Source organism: Stegastes partitus, unplaced genomic scaffold (genome assembly GCF_000690725.1).
Source record: "Stegastes partitus isolate 25-593 unplaced genomic scaffold, Stegastes_partitus-1.0.2 Scaffold542, whole genome shotgun sequence".
In the NCBI taxonomy this organism is placed as follows: Eukaryota; Metazoa; Chordata; class Actinopteri; family Pomacentridae; genus Stegastes; species Stegastes partitus.
In genome coordinates, this window is record NW_007578273.1 from 123,038 (window position 1) to 141,803 (window position 18,766).

Genomic DNA, 18,766 nt, shown 5'->3' on the forward strand with positions numbered 1-18,766 from the left:
AAATAAAAAGTTCTGAAAACACATAGCCAAACGGTCCTTTAAATACTCATGTACCTTGGATGAGGATGCTGTCACTGGGGGTGACACAGATGGCATGTCAGCATCAGGCTCCACAGTAACAAGGATCTCTGGCACTTGGATGTTTGGCTGGCGGATGAGGCGAGATGTAGAGGGTGATGGTTTTGGCTCGGGTTGTTGTGTTTGCTGACTCTCTCTGAGGTCTGGTCCCTGACTTTCCATTGATATGCTCTCCTGCTTCTCAAAAGAGCTAGTGTGTTGGATGACAGACACACCCTTCCTGTCCTGCTGCTGCTGTTGGTTTGGCTCAGTCTGTAAAGAAACACCTAGAGACAAACAGCAAAAAAAAAAAATAATTAGTTCTTGCTTTATTATATTGGTTTAGTGCTCTAGAGTGACAACATTTAGCTGCTAATGGATTTCATTTCCTTATCTACAGTGCAGTCTGATTTTCCCCAGCAGGGCTTCCCTTTCTCTGTTCTGCTTGCTTTAACCTTCTGAACTCCAAAAGTTACGCAATTTATCAGAAAAACCGCAAAAAACAGAAAGCGTTGTCAAATTTTCAAGTTTCCGAATGTCCCAGAACTAATCTTACAAGCCGAAAAACTGTTTGCTCTAAACTATACTCTGTAGTAACAAAAAAATCTACGCTCCCAAATGGCACTGGGAAGTCTTCAGTGACTCAGCTAAACAGTCACATGACAAAAATTTAGGGAGTTTTGGGCTGAAATGCAGGCTGTGCTTACACAATGTAGAAAGGATGACAATAAAATGTAATTAGCTAAATATCAATAGAATGTAGTCACATTTTTTCCAGTATTAGTAATATCTGTGGGCACTTGGAAAAATGTTGTACATGTTGACTCCAGAGTATTCAGTTGAACACTTAAAAAAATTCAAATTTAGCTTTTTCTTCTTTTATAAGTGATTGCATTCCAACTGTCTCACACGGTACAATATATATATATAAATTTCTCTTCACATCTAGCAATGGTTGTGCTGTTTCTATAGAGGTACACAACTTTAGAAAGCAGTGAAAAATAATCCCAGTAACTTCTTAGAGTTCAGAGGGTGAAAGCCATGACTTGTTGTGTTTATGTTTTTGCAGTTATTCAGGTAACTCAGATGTTAAATGAGGATTGAAAAGTCCTAAAGAAAAGAACTGTATTGCTTACACAGGACAATATTCTAATTTTATCTACGACAGCAGGCATACACAAACAAACCTGAGAGGGCCTGGCTGTGCTCTGGTCTGCTTGGCACTGGAATGAGGCCTGCAGAGCTGCCTGACATGGCTACAGGTCCTGGGCTGGGAGGATCCTCCTCCAGACTCTCCTCTTTCCTCCTCTTCCTCACAGCCATGGCCAGCGCTCTGAACTTATAGTGCATCATCAGGGGGCGATCCTCCCTGCATGTTTTACTCGCATCTCTGCTCTCTTGTTCGTGCCCCAGACAGATGCCCCTGTGGGCCTCGTAGCCTTCACTGTATTGGAAGCGTGCCCCACATGCTCCACATTCAAACAGGCTGGGACTCTTCTGCTGTTGTTGTTGCTGTGGCTGTCTGGCTGGTTCAGTGCCTCTGGCTGAGGAGGAGGAGGAGGAGGTGGGACCGGCCTCTTCCAGCATGAGCTCAGCTCCCAGGGGAACTTCTATGGCAGGCTGGCGCCTGAGCATACGCTGGGCTTGGCCAACCCTCATCTCTGCTACCACTGCTTGCTGCTCATCAAACGACTGGCAGAGGCGGTAACCTCTGGGAGACATGGTGCCAGAGGTGAAGGGCTCTCCTTGGCTGGTAGGCGATGGCATCGAGTGGCTTCTAAGCAGAGGCACTGCTGACAGCTCCTGTGTACCTGAAGGATCTGCCTCGGGATTCTGGAGGTGCCTCAAACCACTGGGGCCTGCAACTTCTCCTTTGGGATCGAATGCGTATGGATCTTTGTGGGCAGTGAATTTGGGCGACTCCATGCTGCTCTTCCTGGACAGGGAGGAGCGTCGTGGCTTCACGCTGTCAATCTCACTCGTGTCTACTACTGCTTCATTGATGGTGATGAGCTTGGTGATGTGTTCGATGACTTGAGTTTTGGGTACAGTGAAGGGAATGCTCTTCTCCTCGGTTCCTGAGGATGAGGAATGTGAAGAATGAGGCTGCTGCTGGTGGGGACTGCGCTGCTGCCCTCCCAGTCTTCCATATTTCCCGAGAATAATTTCCGCGTAGGTTTTGGCACTGGAACTAGGGGGGCTAACTTGAGACAGGTCGGTACTGCCCGATCCAGAGAAGTAGCCGGACTCTGTGCTGCCCTTACTGCCGGGGCCGAGAGAGGAAGATGAGGTGGAGAGGGAGGATGGAGGGTCATCTGGAGAAGCCATGGGGCCACGTTTCCTCTCACTAAGTCTCAACGCCAGTCTCTGCTTGACCGCCTGGGAGTCTTCAGGCCTCTGGATCTCCTCGGAGCCTCCCAGCCGCTCCTTACCGCCTTTCCTCTGCTGACTGAGCGTCTCCTTAGAAGAGGATTTTCTGTGCTGGCCCGTCTCCTCTTCAGACTCAGTGCTTTCTCCTTCTGTGTGTTCCTCGGGGTCTTCTCCAACACCACTGCCCTCCGGACCGCTAAAACTGGGCTCATCACGACTGGACGCCAGACCTGCTTTAATGCGATGGGCGTGGGACTTGCGGTGCTTGTATAGGTTGCTCTTGGTCTTGAAAGAAAAGCCACAGGGGGCACAAGGGTAGGGTCTTTCTCCTGTATGGGAGCGTATGTGTTTCTGAAGAACGCTTGGCTTGGCACACGGACGGCCACAGAAAGTGCACACATATTTCCCTGGTTTTTGTGGTTTCTTCTCCCCCTTTTTGGGTGAGCTGACACCTTCTAATCCCTCTTGGCTGGCGTGAGACGGGACCCCCTGACCATGGTCACCCCGGGTGGAGGACGTAGACGGGAGGGATGAGGTTGATGACGAAGCTGTAGACAGGAAGCTGCCTCCTGAGGGACCTGCGGTGTCCGAATGCTGCCATGCTACCGCTTGCTGCTGCTGCAACCGAAGCAGAAGGTCAGTGCGTCTGGGCTGGCGGTTTTGCAAGCGGCCCAAGGCTCTGTGCACGGGACGAGGATTGGAAGGCTGCTGGGGCTGCTGAGGTGGACAAGACTCGAGTGAAGTTTCAGCTGTCACATGCTGCTGCTCTTGCCTTCCAGAGCGCTCCCCATCAGCTGGACGGGTGGGCTCAGCCTCCATAGAGTGTGGAGGAGGCCTCACAGACGCGTAACGAAAGGCTCCCTGAGCCTCATTGGTCTAACCACATGGCAGCAGAGAGGTCAGAGGCAGGGGAACATGGACAGGCTGAGTTGTAAATCAAAATGGAGGACCTTTTTCAGAGTGGGCCAAAAGTTATTCAAGAGGACCAAATGAGGCATCATTAAAAGGTGCCCTGGAGCTGTATGGATGCAGGTAAACATGGATCATCTCTCTGTACAAAGCAGCTCTGCTTCTGTCTAGCCTCAGCCATCCTAACAGGCCTTCCAAGGTCTTCTCTGCATCTCCTTTGTTGGTTGTCAAGAGTGTTAGCCGCTCAGCTTCTGAATGGGTCTATAAAAAAACACACAAAAAAGAAAAACAGTCACAAAAGTAGAAACATATCAATATATTTATTATATACTCTAAAAAGGCTTGTTAATGCTTTAAAAATATCCCCTGGAGTTGCTTTTTTTTCTTCTTCTTCACTTGGCAAAAAACATCAGAAATAGGAAAGCTTTGTAAATAAAAGCAACAAAACAAAGAGTGGTAATAAAGAAAGGTCCTGCTCTGCTGACTTCAGTCAAAGCCAGAGCTCATTAGAGTGTACATAGAAACGGAAAACACAGTGAAGCCCATGAAGATGACTTCTTGACAGACTAAGGGTTTGCAAAAAGCCAAAAGAGTTATATTGGCAGAGCAGAAGGCCAAAATCATTAGTGTCTTATTATAAAACTCCATATTAAAAACTGCCTCCACAAATCATAATATGACAAATCGGGCTACATTTCTTGTTTTAGTATTGAGTGAGGTCAGTGTTGTAATGAGACCATTTGCAAGGTAATTGCATCAGCGGCAAGTTATTGCTCTCATCCGTCCTCGCTTCAACTTTTATTAAGATAGCGGGCAGCGCTTCAGAAGACGGAGGCACACCTACTGTAGATCTGTTTCCAAATGTTCGCTCGAGATGTTCGACTATTGTAACATTTTCAAAAGGCGCAGTGATCTGAGGACACGCTCATCGGTTAAACCGCGAACTGTCTAAATATTCTCCTCGAGTCTTAAACAGAATTCTCTTTAAATCGCGACTCAAACCAGAACACATGGGTATCATGTCTGACCGATGACCGGCCCGCTCTGCAGGAGTCGGAGCAGTTCGGGGCCAGCCAGGCAGCATCCACGAATCAGGCACCAACAGAGAAGACCACAGTGTCAGGGCAAGGAGTCAAAACAAATGCTGGAAATATAGCCTGTGCTTATCTGATCTGGCACCGAAGCTGAAGGGGGTAAATGGAAGGGGCTGTTTTCTGGTGGGTAAGAGGACTTGACAGCAGCTGGGGTCCAGTCCCAGACTCTGTCCTGCCACCAGGGTGCAGTGTTTATGAGGGGGGCTGCTGGGACAGGGGTCCTGTGTAGGCTTTTTTTTTCTTTTTTCAAGATGGATCTATTGTAATATTTCCCACTTACACGCTACTAGAAAGCTGTTTACGGGGAGCAGCTGATCGCTACGATGAAATCTCATCTTTTATCAAGATGTATGTTCTCTAATATTTCCCACTTACTACAAATCCTGCACTCCGTCTCAACTCGAGGCATGGGATTCTTGTACCGCGGCCAATCAAAACACATTCTCGGGATGGATGGGGCCAATCATAACATTTTCGCTGAGCAGCCATGCCCAACCTCTGACAGTCCCAGCACAGACTCATCCAGAGAGTCATTCACTGTTTAAGACATTGATACCGCTCGCAGCAGCTCCCCTAACTCAGTCAGACTCTGGAGATCACTGAAGGAGGACGCCATGTGTCTTCGCTTCACAGCTGCAGACAGCACGCGGATGCTTCACACTGATACAAAGCAAATGCAGACACTGAATGAAAGGAGGTGAAAGTGTGCGGATATATATAACACTAGGTATATGTGTGTAAAGTAGGAGTGAGAAATAAGGTGAGGAGAAAAGAGTGAATCAGTGGCTGAATAAACAGACCCAGCAGCTTAAGGTGCAGCAGTGGCAATGCAGTAATGACAGTTTTTTTTATATAATGAGCTACACTTTTACTCTCTCCATATGTCTAAAAAAAAAAAAACCCCACAGCGCAGTCAGCCTTCATTAGAGCCAGTTTACAGTAGAATAAAAAGAAAGAGAAACACTCTTCCTCTTGGAAACGACTTGACAGATTCTCGGCTCCATCTCCAGGTTTCCCCACATCTGCTAAGGGCCGATTATCTGTCCAGCGTGTGTTTCCGTGAGCCGGCCGGCGCTTTGATTACGGCCGACTTTCAGCATCAACACTCAGCAATTATGCAGCAAAAACAAACCAAAACAACGCCATTAAAATTCGCTTTTCTATCTTCATTTTCCTGTCTTCCATCTTCTCAACGGTACACTGACTTTTGTATGTGGTGGCAGATTTAGCTGTTCCTGTCTTGAGATGTCGAGCCGGAGAGACTCATTACTCTCCAGAGCTACACGTAGATAAGTTAGGAGGGAATGCAGCTAAAAAAAAAAGGGTTACACATCCGATCCTGACTGAAGGGTGCTGTTAGTAGGGCTACACGGTGTATCACTTCAGCATCGATGTGCAAAATGCAACGTGAACGAAGGCAATCTAACTCATGCTACAGATTTTTTTTTTCAGTTTGATACATGAAGAAAACTCACATAGTTCTCATTTTCCACGACTAATCTGCAAGAGAAGTCTGTCTGCTAGAACATAACTTCCTCCGATTTAAGGATTCTTGGATACTTAAAAAAAAAGAAAAACTTTATTTACAAGACACAGATTGTTGACGTTAGCAAGGAACAAGAGAGAAAAACACTGAGAAGGCTGCAAGAAGGAGTCCAGCATCAGTGGTGTGGCGCTATTTCAGCTACAGAAATATGATGTTGACAAAAAACAGATTCTTGCAGTTGTTGCCACTAAACAACTAATTTGTTTGACCATTTAACTCGTCGCCACAAAGCTCTGTACGGTAAGTGTAAAGCCAGATCTGAACGCCATCCAAAGCAAAAGAATAAATAAATTGGGACGCTGTTGCCAGAGTTACACCATATGAAAGAGGTTCCAGATGGTGTTTTCAGATTTTAAAAAAAATAATTTTTCATTTTTCAATGCAGATGCACTCGTCTACAAGACACCTCAATCATCCTACGATGATAAATCCTTCAGAAATGTAAGTCATCTGGTGAAAAGTCTTCTTTCATATTGTCACGTTTATCGCAGGAAAACGGAACATAGCAAAGTCAGGTTTGTTGAATATCCTAATTGTTAGCCAAATTGAAATGACAACAAAAACAGTACATAAGAGAAAAGAGGGTCTGGATGTGCTGAAGGACGACGCTGTGCATAGAGAATAGATGCACTGAGCAGGAGGGGAAGCACAGAGAGCAAGACAAACTGTCTTCCCCAGCCTCTCCTGTAATAAATGTCTTTGTTCATGTAGTTGGTTATCAGAGTGTAAGTTTAATGATCTCAAGTATAGCTGTTGATGCAGCCCTTAAACAGGGCAATTAGAAGGTTTTAAGGTTGGGAACAGCGCTGCTTACATTATTCATGGCAGTCTAGACTGCCAGGTCTGAGTGGGGAAACACACAGTCAGAGCTTTGCCAGGAAGATGAGGGAAAGGAATGCCAGAGTCGAGCCTACATTAAGCCAAAACACACACACACACACACTCACACACACACACAGCCTACAGCACACATACAGTACGACTCTCTCCAGTACCGAAACCTACTGACACACAGCAGCCTCAGATGTGCTCTGACAGATCTGTCCGACCAATCAGCTGCAGCGTCCTGAGGTGACCCTGCAGCGCTTTGATGAGGGGTTTTCTATTCTCATCATCTTCACTCCTCAAAGATGATTTATTATCAATGAAGCCTTTTACGACGCTTTAATGTCTTAATCGAGTTACTTAGAGGTGATTGTTAAAATAAGGCCTGTGGTAAAACGCACAGATATATTTGTCTAGTTTTACTCATGAGGGTGTGGAAACTCTATTTTTAGGCTGAAGCGAGGTTACGAGGGTTTTATTTTTCTAATTAGTGGTAGTGTCAGAACCTAACCTGTAAAAATATATATTTGCTGATGTAGTTTTACAGAATTGGTGTTAAATTACAAAGAATAAATATTACATAAATCATATATAGTATATTTTATAACAGTAAATTCACAGATTAAAAAAAAAAATCTTGATTTACATGTTGATTGTAACAAAAACTGGTCAAAATTGTAAATAATGTCCACATCAAAACTCTGTAAAACTCTTTTCCAATGTCTTTGTTTCTTTAAATAAGATCTGCACGAAAAAAAAAATCTGTAATTTTACAAATACCGGTTTGTTCTTTTATAAGTTTGGCGGTAAAATTACAATTTTTTGAATGTATATAAATCAGCACAAAATTTGATTTAAAATTTATTTTAAAAACGGTGTAATCTGTTGTTTTACAGACCTGTTTTATTAACTGTTGTGTTAAAATCACAGATATGTTACATAATATATGAAAAAATATTGTTATGTGACAGGTTTTTGCTGACATTTAAAAGGAAAAGACGCGTGACAAATGTTGAATCATTTTTTAAACTGTTGCTTTACAAATTTTCATTTTGTCAAATTACAGATAAAAACCAATATAAAATATAGATATATTATAATCGTACAATTACAGAAAATAAGTATTGATTTACATGTTGACTGTAAAAAGAAAAAGTACAGTAAACTGTAAATAATGTCCACATCAAAAATATTTGTTGTTTTGCAATGTGAGACTGTAAAGTCACCATTAAACTGTGCTTAAATCAGTTAAAAAAAAAAAAAAAGTTAATTTACAGATGTTTGACTAAACGTTCAATGTTTTTTGCAGTTTTTGATCGTTACAGTATTCCGTCTTTTTTTATTGAACTTTTCTGGCTCCCTTGCTCTGCCAGATCTTTACAGAAACTTTTTTGAACAGTGTAACCCAAAGGCTAATATTTATTTGCAACACAACAAACTGTGAAGCCCGCACCATCTTTACTCTGAATCGCTGCATGATAATTCACAGAAGAGTCTCATCGCATATTCAGCGATTTGTTGTGCAAACTGCGCCTCAAATGTGATTAACGACTGGTCCGCAGAGACGAGCAGACAGGGCGAGTGAGGAATTTGTGCAGAGTGAGTGTGTGTGTGTGTGTGTGTGTGTGTGTGTGTGTGTGTGTTCACATGCAGCGGGGCTTTGTCAGCAGAAACAGGCACTGATGCAGGTACCCGAGGGAGTCCTGACACACGGAAGAGCAAACACACACACACACACACACACCTACACACCACACACACACACACACCCACGTGCTGTCACACACCGTCACACACACCGCCTCCCTCCCATCATCTCTGCTGTGTCTATTAGCACTTGTGCTTCTAAACCCTAGAAAACAAACATGTGAGCGGCTGCAGGAGCTTTTTTTTGCAGCAGTTTTTTTTTTATAGCAGTTGAAACTTCATTATCATTCCCACAGGAGAGCACCGCTGGCAGCGTTGATTTCCTCATCAATACTCCGACGTGCAGCTGGTAATGACGGATAAAAATATGGGCTAAACATTAAATTACCTCGTGCCCTGAGAACAGATAAAGCATCTTAAGTGCTTTTTAAAAAATCTGCTGTCATTCCCCCTCCCTCTCTCCAAACACCTCTCTCTCCCCATTCTCTCTCTTACTGGCGGTAGCCTGGTGTAGGTTCCCATGGAAACCAGCCTACTCTGAGCAACGGCAGATGGAGAGGGAGCTGGAGGTCTAAATTTATCTCCCAGCATCCTCTCTGACTACAGACGCACCCTGGCAGCAGGAAGTGAGGAGGGGAACTGCTTGGCCACTGCATGCATTGACAAGCTGGCGTGACCCTTGACATCTAACCTCCTCTGAAGGGAGCCGATATCACAACGGACAGTTTCCAAAAAAAATAGAAAAAATGTCAGTGATGCAACTCTGCATTTGATACAGCGCAGGAAGGCTCTGCAGCATTCCCAACGTGTAGCGTAAACGGAAAGTTGAATCACTCAAAAAACAGAGCTGTCAATCAACCCCAGGCCCCAAATCCTAGACCGCAGGAAGAGACAGTTTGGCTTTGATAGAAATTACTGGAAAAAGAAGAAGAAGAAAAAACAGACGCTGGATAGAGCAGAAAAACCTCAGAGGGAAAGACTCACGCAGGGATATCACTGCTGTCAGTCTGAGGAGGACGCCGCCTGATGAAAACACCACATACCAGAGTTCCTCGCTCACTCTCTGTGCGGGATGCGTCGGGATCGCTGCACCTCCGAGGCGGCGGGAGGAGGAGGAGGGCGTAGAGAGGGATTTCACAGGGCTTTGATAAGACTGGCAGTTCACAGCCGTCGCAGTGTTCGTTTTGATTAAACACAAGCCGGTGAACTGCAGGTCAATACCGGTCTTTAAATCAAACACGAGAGAGCCGAGCCGGGTAACGCACACCTCGACGGCGAGGAGGAAGGATCGGAGTTTTAATGACATCCCCGCTCCTCTTTGGGGTGACACAATCAACCGTGGAAGCGAGCTTGGACTAAATTGACGGGTTTTTCGGCGGTTCATTCAGAAATGATCCTGTTTTGAAGTTTTTCCGCTTTAATTAAAGAACCGAACTGGCCTCTGATTGGAGAGGAGCTTTAACTTTACACCCTCCAACCTGAAAAAGAACAAAAATCCACACTTTTTCCTTTAAACTTCTGACGAAACCACACATGCTCGAGGTGTCATGTTATGTACACGAAGTCTCGCGCCGAAAAGGAAACCGGTACACGTCTGAATAGCTCAGTGACACCCACTGACATGCTCAGCATCTCAGGTATGCAAAAGAAGAGTCTCTGACATTCACATAAACTTAAATCGTTTCGCTCAATGAGTCAAACTTTCGCAGGTACGCACACTTTAAACAAGTCATTCGCTGTAGCTGACTAGAAAAGTAATGATAAGGAGGGGAAGGAGAAGGAGGGAGGACGATTGAGGCGAGAGAGGAAGATGGATGGATTGAAATAAGACAGAAAGAGAGAGGTAGAAAGTGAGTGGGGTGCAGAGAGAGAGAAAGAGAGAGAGGGTGAGAGAAAGAGAGAGAGTGAGAGAGAGAGAGAGAGAGAGAGAGAGAGAGAGAGAGAGAGAGAGAGAGTTTAGATTACCTGACAGAGCAGTCTGGTCTTCCCCCTCAGAGACGCTTCACAGGCACTGTGAGACAAGCAGGGAGAGCCAGAGAGTGAGAGCGGATATGACTGTTTGAGTGGGTGTGTTGCCGAGATAGAGAGAGAGAGAGAGAGAGAGAGAGAGAGAGGGAGGGAAAGCGAAAGGGAGGCTGGGGGGTGAGGTAAAAAAAAAAAAGAAAAAAGAGGAGTGATGGAGAAAGAGGGAGAGAGAGGAAGACACTCAATGAATGTTTCCACTGTACGAGCGTAAAGGGAGGAGGAGGAGGAAGAATCGACTCGTATGGCATCGCTAAAAAATCTCTAAAACCGCAGTGATACTGTCAGTCTGGTGCCAACGCAGCCAAAGTGCAAAACCAGGACGGCGAAACCAAAACATCCAGGACAGGATCGGCTGTTTCTTTAAACTCGAGCACATTGAGCCGCCGTGGCACGCTGCCGACAGACAGGATTACAAACAGGTCTTACACGGGGTTTTCCCCTCTGCAACACAGAACCCTGGAGGCGATTCCTTGCAATTATCGCCTCCTTATCAGGCGAAGTGGTCGCGTTGTAGCGGGAGGTGGAAGTGGTGAGAAAGCACCTGGGTGACAAACCCCCCCTTCGCACGTCTCGTTTTATTTATTTGCGTAAATCTCCCGGCTCCGAGCGCCACTGTGCTGCATCTGTAAATGAATTCCAGAGTGGCATCCATTCAAGCAAGCCCCCGCATTACGCAGAGCTCAGGCTAGGCCTATCAGCGGTGCAACGCCGGAGAGGGAGAGAGAAACAGAAAGAGAAAGAGAGAATTGAGAATGAACGGAGGTCCTGCTGTTCCATAGAGCTTTGCCTCACTGGCAGAGCACAGGAAGCGTGAGTCACACACTCTAAAATAAACACACTCGCACAGCGACGAGCCGGCACACAGAACGAGCGGATGGCTGGGCTGCTGATCAGAAAGCAAGCAGAGGGAACATGGATCCATGCAGGCCGGGAACACGTGGAGGCCTAGTGGGACTCACAGCCAGGTGACGGGATGAGTCAAAAAAGGAGAATGCGACTCGTCTCCGCCTCTAATTGCTCCCCATATTTCTTTCCACACACCTATTGTTTGCCTTCTTCTTTTTCCAAACATCACATTTTTTGCTTCCTTCCCCGTGCGCTCTCTTCCTGCATCGTCCACATGTTCGCTATTCTTTCTCCTTCTCTTGTTTTATTTGCTCCCAGTCAATAGCAGTGTTGTTCAGGACTCGGTGATTACCCCTGGCTCAGCGTGGCCAGTGGCTGTAAGACGGCGCTGGCCTGATGCTGGGGCTACTAACGCAGGCTGCTTGGCTTCGCAGGCCATTGTGTCCGCCTGAATGTGCTCATTGTCGCCCTTTAACAGCGCGCACCTTCTATACTGTACTTCCCTGTGAGGGACCTTCACCCATCCGTCATCCCTTTGTCCTCTGTTCCTCAGACTGAGGGGTTCTGACGGGAAGGTGTGGGGCGGAGGGCAGAGGCCTCGGGGAACAAAACTGCCACTGTGGCGATGACTGACAGGAAAGTCGCTCTACGCATTAGCAGAGGCCGGGGAGGCAGCTACACAGTCTGGTTAGCGGCGAGAGAGAAGGAAAGCTAAGCCCCGCGAGGAACGACACGACAAAATGGGAAGTGCAACAGTTGCGGAGGTATGACAGTAAGCTTTCAGTGCTCTATAATAAATGGAAACCATATGCGACCCAGTGGCCCAAAGCATGTCGGACTTACAGTATGCAAAGTCATTCTCGTTTACAGTAAATGGAAACAAGGGCTCCCCTGTGGTCTGGTCGAACACCTCCTCGCTGTATATAACATAATGCAGAGACAAGCAACACCTAAAATGCAAACATCCTGCTTTATAAGAAACTTCATGCTGTTTTGGAGCAGCCACAGACTATAATTTGGAGCAAATGAGTGGTTTGCGCATTTACAGACAACCATACAGATGACATATTTTTGGACTTTTACCCCATAAACTGCAGACACAGGCAGTAAAGTGGGCAAATATGGGAGTATTCAGAGAGGGTTCTCTCTGTTCTGAGGGCAGATTATTTCAGACATGTGGTCTTCCAGTAAACTGACCCCCTCTGTCCTTATGACTGTGGTATTATGATAGAAATGAGATCCATTTAAAGAGGGAGCCTACCTCGTGTGTGGAAACTCAGGACCGCTCTACCTGTTTGTGTTTATTCGGAGAGAAACTGGGGGCAAAGGGGACACCTGCGTGAGTCCAGCGGCCGTGTCGAAGCGCTAAATCGAGCATCATCACTTCATTCTTCACCCTTCGCCTCAAAATAAAAATAACTTGCATGACACAAAGTTTGAGCTCAGCTGTTTTGTCTGATAAATGATCACGAGAAGTGAAACATCTGCCAGTGGCCTTGACTGCCGTGCACCAGTAAACAGCTTTAACGAACACATCAGTGAGCATTTTTCAGCTGAGGTCACATACAGGACTGTTAAAACGTTTGAAAAAGTTTGAAAAACTCTATGAACCCTCGGCCTAACTTCACTACCTTTACTTATAAGCGCTTACACATGCTGTATCTTGTTTTTCAGAAAAATCTCGGCTATGTGAGATAACACTTCTTATATTTGCCTTCCTGGGGAGAGAAATATTTCCTATTATAAGAATTCCAGTGTTTTCAAACGTATCGCACCATAAAATGTTGGAGGAAGACACATCTTTTCATTACTGTGTCGAGGAGAATCTGGAATGTGGCTGCATCAGAGCCATACTGGTGCAATACTCTATGACTTACAAACTGGGAGAACTACGTTCATCGTGCCCAACAGAAATAACATTAATATTCACTGATGTGCTCACACTGGTAGAGCAGGCAACTCCCAGCATGCATCATTACAAAGCTCCTTCTCTTTTGTGATATGATGATGAAACATGTATGTAGTGACGAGTTCATGAGTAATTCAAACAAGAGCAACAGGTGTGGAGATGTCAAGTCTGCAGAGGGTTCAATCTGGTGTAAATCTAAATGCATCTTTTTTTTAAATGACACTTTGTCACACTGACAAGGAACCAGCAGTGGTGCAAAGATCAAGTCGTGCGTTTTCTATTGAATTGTGCTGCACCTCACTGCAACAGAGCAATTCAATCAAGAAGGAATGTGAATTCTGACGCAAAGTGCAACCGTTGAGCTTCAGTTAAAAAACATTAATTCAATGGAGTAGCCCAGTACGTTCAATAAAATACAACATAAAACTAGAAAATTACTCCAGATATTTCACGTGTGCTGCTGAAAGACAACACGACGGCAGACATTAAAACATGTAACGTACAGACAGGTGACGGATTAAAGGAAACACGAACACAAAGTGTCTAAGTACAGTTTTGTTGCACCAGAACAGCTGCAGTGCACCTCGGCAGTCATTCTACAAATCTACTAATTCTACTGGAGGGATGAAGCATCGTTCTTCCAAAGTATATTCCCTCGTTTTGTGTTTTGATGATGACGGTGGGGAGCTGTCTGGGATTTAAATCTCACGTATGTGTTCAACTGGGTTGAGATGTGTTTAGGCCATAACATCTGGTGCACATAATTTACATCCTCATCAGATCGTCTAGTGACCCCTTGTGTCCTGTGGATGGGTGCATTGTCATCCTGGAAGACAGCATTACCATCAGGATGGAAAAGTTCTGATATAGGAGAAAGAGATTTGCAATGGGGCTGCAGGGTGGTGCAGTTGGTAGCGCTGTTGCGTCGCAGCAAGAAGGTTGCCGGTCCGCGTCCCGGTGGGGGCACCGGAATCTTTCTGCGTGGAGTTTGCATGTTCTCCCCGTGCAGCGTGGGTTCTCTCCGGGTTCTCCAGCTTCCTCCCACACAGTCCAAAAACATGTTGAGATTAATTGGTGATTCTAAATTGTCCGCAGGTGTGAATGTGAGTGTGCTTGGTTGTCTGACTCTAAGTGTAGCCCTGTGATAGACTGGTGACCTGTCCAGGGTGTCCCCTGTCTTCGCCCTAAGTCAGCTGGAGCCCTGCGACCCGAGTGAGGATTAAGCGGTGTATAGATAATGGATGGATGGATGGATGGATTTGCAATGATCCTACCAACGAATGGGACAAGTGGACCCAAACCATGACAGCATAATAGAGTCACTAGTCACCTAACTGTTGGAGTTAAAGGGTCAGGCCTCTGTATATAAGTGTATTTTATTTAGAGAAGTCACCATACTGACATGTCATCCGACGACGTCAGAAGGCAAACTTGTGTATTTGTTCCAAAGTGGGTGAAAAGGCTGCTGTGATAGAGACACCCAATAATTGTTTACAAATGGGAACGTTAGCACGCATTTTCACACAGCCTCTCCTGGAGCGCGTTCAAAGTGTGGCACGAAAAGTGCCAGAAAAGAGAGAAGTTCAGATCTTGGCTTCTTTCACACTGCCACGTAGTTGTGCGAATGTCTGTCTCAAACTTACAGAAACTGTCAGACGCGGTGCCCTCATTCTGACGTGGCGACGGTGTGGGAGGCTGCAGAGAGCATCCAACAAACAGTTCTGTTGGAGTGAACTGGCACCAGTACTCCTATAACATTGTTATACTGTGAACAGAAAGTTGAAAAGTAGATCAAATATTCCAAAATACCAAAAAACCGATGCAACAGATATCTTTGTCCTTCTTTACAAAACCTGATGCCTACATTGCAGTTTGCAACTCAACCGCCAGCAGTTCAGTGGGAGATCTGTTGTGTTGACTAATGCAGCCTCAAACAAAATGATGAAAAAAAATACTGTGTCTCATCAAAGTATAAGCTACTACAAAGGTCTGCAACAACTGGTGCCAACTTTCTGAACAAACGCTTGATATTTTGTAGCATTTTAAAAGCGTTAAGATTCAACAACCAGATCTAGTGGTGTCTCATCACAAACCCAACCCAAAGAGCTTAACGGTCCCTGCATGCAACCAACTGGCCAGCTAATGGAGTCGAGCACGCTAGTCTTTTGTTAATACCAATCAATATGTACCCTCAGCAGATGTGACATCTGATCCTGTAAAACACTGAAAGACTGGCCTCTCTGTTTCACTCCCCATCTCAGTTTTTTTTTTTTAAATGTTCAGGGAGTTCTCTGCCTCTCTTTTTTGTCTATTCCTCACACACAAAAATGGGCAAATCCCTTTTCGCAACCACTCTCTCCCCATCCACACAGGGCTCAATTTTAGCCACACAACACACTCATTATCTTTTCCTTTTCCATGGTGCTGAAGCATTAATAAGCACCGCCGTCTACATATGCGGCAAAGTAAACTTTATATTGTGAGGAAGGCTACCAGGAAATGGTGTCTCCAGGGTTGCTGTGGGTAGTGATTATGGAAAGTGGCCTGGCTCTGAGTAAAGTCCCTGATTGGTAAGTGATACCATACACAGAGGTAGTGTATCATTAGCAATTTGTGATGCTACTGTAAACCCAGCTATTAGTTATACAGTATTAAGTCTTTGGAAACAGTTTTGATTCATGCCTCAAAGGCAAAAAAAAAAAAAAAACGGCCCCTCTGACGTGACGACGTTACATCAGGGACGGCGGCGATGAACAAAGAGGCCGGGACTTACTGTAACGGGAGTGAAACAGATAACAAGAGTGTCTGTCAAAGAAACTTCATCTGCCGGTGGACTGCTCGACATCAAAACGCAGCACGAGCGGTGGCGTGCAAATGAAACGCAGGAGTGACAAAGCATGGTGGTGGAGGGAGGGGGGGGCGCGGGACCGGATAAATATAGAAAGAGGAACTGACATTTTCAAAAGCTGTCCTCCCTGTGCCCACAAGTTTCACTGATGCGTGGATGTCAAGATCAGAGCGCACGTTCTCCCACGCAGCTCGCTGTAGCCGTCGCTCACCGTCGGCCGCTTTGTATCTGCTCTCTGAGGCGTGGAGCGAGCTCAAGAAGGAACAGGCTCGACGCAAACCTGTGATGAGATGTCAGATAATAATTATCATCTCTGAAATCTGGTTATCTGGTAGGTTAAAAAGTTTTGAGGTGATCCAACGATAACTTTGTACTTTCTACATGCTGGTCAATGACAACTGTGTGTATTTATGGAGTCCCGCAGCAGCCCTTTGTTCATGTTGGGACGGCAATCAGTTTGGTGCAGTTATTTTTGTTATCTGTCTTTCTGTGAAGTCACCCATGTGGATTGGTCCCCAGTGGTGGGAAAGCCTATGCTAGTTCCTCTTTTTGCAGCTGCTGCGCTGCATCCTGTGCGAAGCTGCAGCATGTCGCCCTGCAAGCTCGGTGCACGGCCCCGGCGCCACGCCTTATCTGCACATCTCGGTAACCTGTTACTATGTTAATTCGAGCTGTTAGGCGGGAACTGCTGGCGCTTTTTACTGCCGCCTGCACAAACACAGACGCGAGGGAAGAGTCAACAGGTGGAAGCTCTGAGCCTCTGAGTGTGTTCAAACACCAGGACGTATCAACACGGCCTCTGTCCCCGCCCTCCTTTCCCGGCTTGGCAGAGGGGGCATCCTTCTGATCAGGGAGTTTACTCAAAGCCAAGGCCGGGCCGAGTAATTGCAACCCACAGTGACAAACAACTCCATTCAGCCTAAGTGTCGGTTTACAGTTTACTCTCCCTCCTCCGCCGCGAGCCCCTGCTGCCCATTCTGCTCGGTGCCACGCTGCATTAGTGGCCCGTCAACAGAGACTCTCCTGACGCATCAACGCCTCGTCAGCCGCCCTTCAAACCCAATGCACTTATATACAAATGCCATGTGCCGTAACCCATCTGTTTATGTGTTTGTTTCTCTGAAAGTGGAGGTGTGTGCGAGTGCATGTGTTAGGCAGAGAGAGGGAACGAGTGCGAGACGGAGAATAACAAGACAGAGGAGAAGAACAGCATGTGCAAATGCGTAGGAGAAAGGCAGAGACATGGAGAGACGAGGCTCTTGTATATGGTCATTTCACGTCCTCGCTACATGCCTATGGTCCGCCTGCCATCCCAGAACATCCTTTAAAAGGCCGGTGAACGTGTGCGTGGCGTATCTTCAGACTGCAGCTCCGGGGCTGAACGGGACAGTTCATCAATCACGCGCGGCAATCAAGACAAAAAGGCAAACAGTGCCTTTAGTAAATCTGTGTGTTTGTGTGGAGTCGTAAATGCTGAATCTGCAGAACACATGTCAGCCATAAACTGCACCGAAGGTTGCTTACTGCACGCGCATCCTGTAGGTTTTTGTGTTTCTCTGGAATAATTGCGAGCATCAATAATAAGAAGGAATCTGGTTCTTGATTTTAGTTGCTGTGCTTTTTTAATATCCGAGGCACAATCCCTCAACTCCCCGAACCCTAATGCTCCTAATATTTCCTCTGAATGCACCCATTAAAGCTGGGTTCAACTGCAACACAGTACTTTCTCTCTTACCTCTGTGGTGTTTTTCCTAGATAGTGAGACGTCTGCCTGAAGCCGCCAACCCAAAACCATGGAGGTGCACAACATGAATTGATTTTCATAAACAAAGTCGCCAAATGATTTATAATAAAAACATACAATAAAAGTGAGAAGAGCCAGATCCTAAGATGTAACAAGATAACCATGAGTTAAGAGAAGCCAAATGATAAAGTGAGTTTTAGGAGATTTAACAGGCAGGTAGTTCCACAGCTGAGGGTCACACTTGGTCACCTTTTACGAACGAGAATTAGAAACCACTGGTGAGGATCCTCCAGAGGATCTTAAGCAACAATCTGGCTTGTAAGGAGTTAGCAGATGTGGACCGAACCATTCAAGACTGTAAAGTCCCCCTCAGGTCATTGATTAAACGTCTAAAAACTCACCTCTGTGGATTAAAGTTACAAGTTTTCCCATTAAAGTGATATTTTTCAACCTTAAATGGCACGGGTGTAACTGTACACCACTGCTCCACTCGACTCTTATCACATCATTCAATAAGAGCACATCATTCTCATATAGATTGGCCTGTCGGGACCTCCTCCACCTTCTAGTGTACTCACTAGGCTGTTATCACCCCATTTAATAGCAGCGGAGATGTAGTTTTGCACGTACAAAGAGGAACAAAAGTCCACATTTGGAGGCTGAAGGGGACAGAATGTAAGACCCCGGAGCTTCACTCATGACAATTCAGTGCAAATCCCCTCTCTGACGTTTTCTTCTAGCGCTATTATTTGACTGAAGTTTCATTTTGAGCTTTGCTTTTGCTGTTTTTCACTCAGTGTTTACTTACAGCGTTTTCTGTCTGTGTTTGGTTACGCACCAAAGATACTTGGTTAGGTTCAGAAAAGAATCAGTGTTTGGGTTTAAACTTCACCCTGCCACTACGTTTACCACGTTATAAAGTTCAATATTCTCCACCGTGCCAACT

At 45.8% G+C, this 18,766-nt stretch overlaps 1 protein-coding gene across 3 annotated transcripts in view; it reads right to left on the reverse strand.

Moving 5' to 3' along the window:
• The window catches only part of hivep3b (HIVEP zinc finger 3b), a 52,040-nt gene that overhangs the window by 12,989 nt on the left and 20,285 nt on the right, over positions 1-18,766 (reverse strand). For 2 of the 3 annotated variants that reach the window (XM_008288121.1, XM_008288119.1), the window contains exons 2-3: positions 1,245-3,597; positions 55-344 (exon numbers count right to left, since the gene is read on the reverse strand). In XM_008288121.1, coding sequence (XP_008286343.1) covers positions 55-344; positions 1,245-3,246 — 2,292 coding nt within the window. In that variant the 5' untranslated portion in view covers positions 3,247-3,597. Of the gene's footprint in view, positions 1-54; positions 345-1,244; positions 3,598-10,413; positions 10,460-18,766 lie in introns of all 3 variants that reach the window. The other variant, XM_008288120.1, reaches the window with a different exon arrangement.